Source organism: Pundamilia nyererei, unplaced genomic scaffold (assembly GCF_000239375.1).
Source record: "Pundamilia nyererei isolate P.nyererei 1_Seehausen unplaced genomic scaffold, PunNye1.0 scaffold00047, whole genome shotgun sequence".
Lineage (NCBI taxonomy): Eukaryota > Metazoa > Chordata > Actinopteri > Cichliformes > Cichlidae > Pundamilia > Pundamilia nyererei.
This window is the reverse complement of record NW_005187448.1, coordinates 1,417,739-1,422,899: the sequence shown is the minus strand read 5'-3', so window position 1 is coordinate 1,422,899 and position 5,161 is coordinate 1,417,739. Positions and strand designations below refer to the sequence as shown.

Here is a 5,161-nt window from a genome sequence, read left to right as displayed (position 1 = left end):
GCATGTAATATTGACATTATTTTATTAACTAAAAAAAGTAATAAAAACTATTTCATTGTAATCATTTGAAGTATATGAGCAGGTGATATTTGCAGGGTTTTTGCCCACCTGCAATACCTTCATGGCCCACGAGGGCGCGTAAAGGGGCCTACATTTCGGCTATCGCTGAAACAGCCAACATAAATATACTTCAGTGCGGTAGGGGGCGGAACATAGCAGTTGCCTTTCATCCGCCACTACACACAAAGAAGAAGAAGCCGCACTAACAGAAAGCGAAGAAGAAAGCGATCACTGTAAGGTGTTTGTTTTCGTGTCATCACTGGTAATCTGCCATCTTTATTTCTTTTAGATTATTGGAATAGCAGATACCAACTTTTATGCATTTATATGAGGTAAGTTGGACATTTGTGAGCTATAGGCACCAACTGACTATCGCTCGTATAATGTAGAATAGTTAAATTCAGGTCCTGTGGACTTGCACGATAGCTACCTGATGCTAGTTATCGTTCTAACGTTACTGGGGCGTGTTAATGTGCGTGCTAGCTAAAACAGTGCTATCTATCAGTAGTAGTATTGGCGACGCTTAGTTGAATATCCCTGACCTGTTGGTGATTGTTGTCAACAGTCAGCTTTGTAACATTGCAGTAATAACAGTATGGTTGCTTAAATCTAATGGACTTGCAGTGTGTCCTTAAAAAGAATCATGCAAAGGTTGCATCCAGCAAAGCCCTGACACAGAGCCTGAGAGAGGTGCAGTAAGTGTCCACATCCATCTATAAAACACGGTGAGGGTTCGGTAATGGTTTTTTGCGGCATTTGAGACACGATGTGTTGTGAGTTTCTCAAAATTGAAGGAAATATAAATGCAAAAAAGTACAGTCAGATTTAGATCCATCGTGCGCTATCATGCTGAAAGGATCTGATTCACAACAGCTTCATTTTTCTGAATTGCAATGATCCCAAACACACTGCAAAGCACTAAAAGCATACCTAAATGGAAAAACACACAAGTATTCTGAAAAGCAGCCAACATCCAGAGAAGAGCTTTAAATGTCCTGTAAGAAACCTGGACAAATGTTCCTGAAAAAGTAAAGAAATGAGAAAAGCTTGGCTAACAGACTTCGAGCTATGTTGAAGAATAAAGATGGTCGTGTCATGTGACCTTACAAAGCTGTTTATTGTCTTAAATGAATGTATGAACATAACATGTGGTAAACTTTTCTTTCTTATTATTTTATCCAGTGATGGAGCCCGATTACCCTCCAGAAACACTACATACTGAAAGTGATCATGATAGCGTTTGCAACACCTCCTGGGTCTCTGTGTGTCCCCGAGGCCTCTGGAAGGTCCACCAAAAGTGTCTAAACAGTCAGCAGACAGCTTCTGATCCAGCAGGTGTAACACGTATGATACTCATTTGTTCCTTGTTATAATGAATGAGTTTTCTTTACTCCAGCTAACAAATGTTTCTTTGTATCTTACAGCAATTTCATCAAATAATTGTCCAAGGTTGGGTTCGCTGTGTAGAGTCCGAGTGCGTCTCAAAGCTAACAATGATGAAGCAGAGAATGTAGCATGTGAAAAAACAGGTGAGAAGCTGCCAGCCCAGCCTGATCCGTTCACCGCTGAACTTACTGAATCTGGTACCACACCCTTTGTGAGGTGTAAAGACTCTGTGCTGCAGGTCCCACTGGGTGACTGGACAACACTGAGGCTGGGGGATGGTCAGTGTGATATCACAGAGGCGTGTTTGGAGGGAATGAGAGCTGGGGAGAAGTGTGAGGTAAGATTTAACTGAGTATTGAAGTCTTTGTTTCAGTATTCTGTTTTTTGATGGATGAGGCAGAAAAAATAAATGTAAACTTCATGAAATAAGAAAAGCTTAAAGTGTATTTGGTGTCACAGAAACAGGAGTATTTGAAAACTTTCTTTACAGTTTGTATTCTGTACTATATGCATTCTGGGCTATCTGTCTCCAAGTCCACTGTATCAAGTCTGGGATCAATCTTAGCTTGCAGTAAATGATAACCAATCAGACGTCAGGGTCAGTTGACGAGCCGCAGTGATGATTTAAATTGTTTCTTGATTCCCTGCAGCAAAGGAGCCATGAAAAAATGAATTAAATAGACAAATAATTAAATATGTGTAAAATAAAATTAATTGATATTTTAATAAATTGAAATTTAATTAATTATTTCAGCATTAATTAATTTGTGACACATTTGCCCCTTATTGATAGATGTATTTAATTTCTTTAATTTTGGCACTGCTTGACCTCCACAGTGTTTCTTATTTATTTATTTATTCCACACTTGGTCAACAGTTTGCACAGTTAGTTCTTTCAGACAAACCAACCACACTTTCTATCAGTAAAGCACTGCAACCACGTGTGAAAAGCAGCAGGAAGAAGAATATATTCTTATTAAACGCTGCTGCCTATCTACAATCCAACTTATATTGCAAGTGGGCACCAAAAATCAAGGAACAAACTAACATTAACATTTATCTCCGGTCCTAACAACACATTTCCAATCAGAATATACCAGAATAATATATATATAAAATAAACGAGGCAAAAAACTAATGGATCCTTTTTCAATTAACTCCAATTTCATTCACATTCTTCATATTGAGTTATCGTTTTAGACATGTAACACTTTTTAAAACAATATAAATTTATACAACTCTTTAAATTATAATGAAGACTTCCACAGTCGTATACTCCTAACCGTTGGACTCATTAATCTTTGTGTTGTCCTAGCTAGCTGATGCTTAAAGTAAAATTTCCTTCTGTTGTCTTCTCCCCCCGAACACCTTAAAAGTACTCTTTGTAACTTAAATTAATATCTCCAATTTCTCAAATTGATCTCTAATTTCTGGCTGACCATCATTTGATAGCTCATCCTAAAACACACATTTCTCTCAACCTGTGTAAATACTGTTTTGTTTAAATGATCTTTCCCTTCATCTTTCTTGATGAAATCGTGATGGCTAAATGACCGATGCTCTGTCGTGTTTCTCCTTGGTTTTGTTTTTAACTGTCAACCGTGTAAAGATGAAAGGTCTTAACATTGTATTTTGCTACCCAGATACAGCTTTCTCCTTTGGAAACTGGACCAGATGCTGCTGTTCCACGACCCTCAGATGAAAGCCTTCCCTTTTTTGCCACAGTGGAATTGCAAGCTTTCACACCAGGCAAGGAAGCCTGGGAGATGTCTCCTGGTGAAAAATGGGAATGGGTCAAGTCACACAAGGACACGGGCGGAGTGAGATTCAGGAGCGAGGATTTGTGGGGGGCCGCGGACAGCTACAGCAAGGCCATGAAACTAGTCATCACTTTTTGTAATCACGTTAGAGATGTGGCGAAAAAGGGATGGGAGTATGAAGCTGAGGAGCAGAGAGAAGCAACTCTGGAAACACTTGATCCTTCAGCTGAAGAACTCAACAAAATGAAAGCTGACCTCCACTCCAACTTGTCCCTGTGCCAGCTAAAACTGAACCAACCAGAGCGGGCTAAGGCCAATGCTGCTAAAGCCACTCAGCTGGAACCCGGCTGTGCCAAAGCCTGGTACCGGCTGGGGAAAGCATGCCAGATTGTGAATGAATTGGAAGAGGCCAAACAGGCATTTAGGAAACTGCTGGAGCTGCAGCCAGAAATGCCTGCTGCTCTGAAAGCGCTTAAAGATATTGCAAGTAGAGAGAAAGCAACAAATGCACAGCTGGGACTGAGACTAAGCAAAATGTTCAGCTCAAGATAAAATATCAGTAGAGAGAAATGTGTGTTCTCATGATTCCCCATTAAATGTAAGTGCATTAACAACCACTGCCTCGATCTAAAATAAAGCCACTGTGATGTAGAGTCATGTTTCTCCTCCAACTCTGTTCTTCCTTTCTTGTGAGAGATGCACGAAGGTAGAAATCACACGTCAGAAGGTTTATTTGGAATTGTAGTTGCAGGAGAAAGAGACAAATGACACCATGACAACATTTCTTTGTAGCCTATCTTTTATATTATGTACATCAATTCCCTCATTGCCCCCTAATTTTTTTTTTCAGCTTTAAAAATGCATGGATAACAACAATAATTATACTTTAGCATTATAATATAATTTTGATGCAAATCCTCGTTCACACCGGTAGATTAACCACGCTAACATAAGAAATGATTTTGGTAGTTACCAGTCCGGTGGTGGTCTAATTTTTTTTTTTATTTCTTGTAAAAGAAAAACCAGTGTTGCCAACTTAGCGACTTTGTCGCTATATTTAGCGAGTTTTCAGACCCCTTAGCAACTTTTTTTTCTAAAAAAGCGACAAATCTGGCGACTTTTTCTGGTGTTATTGGAGACTTGTTTATGACGACTTTTTGACGTGAAAGAGCGTGTTGCTCTGAACAAGCAGCGGTGCTGCCGTGGGCACCTCACCCGTGCTAAAGCGCTCACGGGCGGAGGATAGTCCTCCCCCAGCTGCAGGAGATGTTCACACCTATGCGTCCAAACTGCAAATGAATCGCGCATGAGCGAAGCCGCTGCTCCGCACTGAGCAGTCAGTTCTTATTTTACTGTTATGCTGTTTTGTGGATCACAAGGTTTAAAACTACTTATAAACACACACACAAAGTAACTCCACCAGAGCGCCTGTTTCGGGTCACTTTTGCCGGTCCAAGACCGCGGTAAAGTGAGCCGTCATTTGTGAGCCGCGGTCAAACCAGCCGCCTCCTATCCGCCGCATAAATTTCCTTGCGCTTTTACACCAGTCTTTACGGTCTTTACGGTAGCGCCTTTTCGCTTTATGTGCCGATTGAAAGCCTATACCCGCGCACACGTGCACGCGCGCGAACAGTCGCACGCACATGCGCGCACACAAATTACAATAAAACAGCCCGATACAGTCAATACAATTATGGAAATGTCAGAAATTCATTAAAAATCATCCTGAGTAGTTGAGGTCCAACTTTCAGCACATCCCTCCTCTGGGACACCTACTGTACCTGTGTGCCAGGTTTCAGCCAGATTCACTGTAAAATTCCTCAGAAATTAAAGGACATTTATATGCAATTCAATACCTAAGGTTTTATGGACTGATGAAATGAGAGTGAGTCTTGATGGGCCAGATGGATGGGCCCGTGGCTGGATTGGTAAAGGGCAGAGAGCTCCAGTCCGAC

The 5,161-nt window shown here is 40.8% G+C and overlaps 1 protein-coding gene across 1 annotated transcript; it reads left to right on the top strand.

Moving 5' to 3' along the window:
• The first annotated feature begins 236 nt into the window (after positions 1-236).
• On the top strand, positions 237-3,859 carry fkbpl (FKBP prolyl isomerase like). Its single transcript, XM_013910681.1, has 4 exons — positions 237-293; positions 1,243-1,404; positions 1,485-1,783; positions 3,090-3,859. The coding sequence occupies exons 2-4, from the start codon at positions 1,245-1,247 to the stop codon at positions 3,756-3,758; spliced, it is 1,128 nt and encodes a 375-aa protein (XP_013766135.1). The 5' UTR covers positions 237-293; positions 1,243-1,244; the 3' UTR covers positions 3,759-3,859.
• The last annotated feature ends 1,302 nt before the right edge of the window (positions 3,860-5,161 follow it).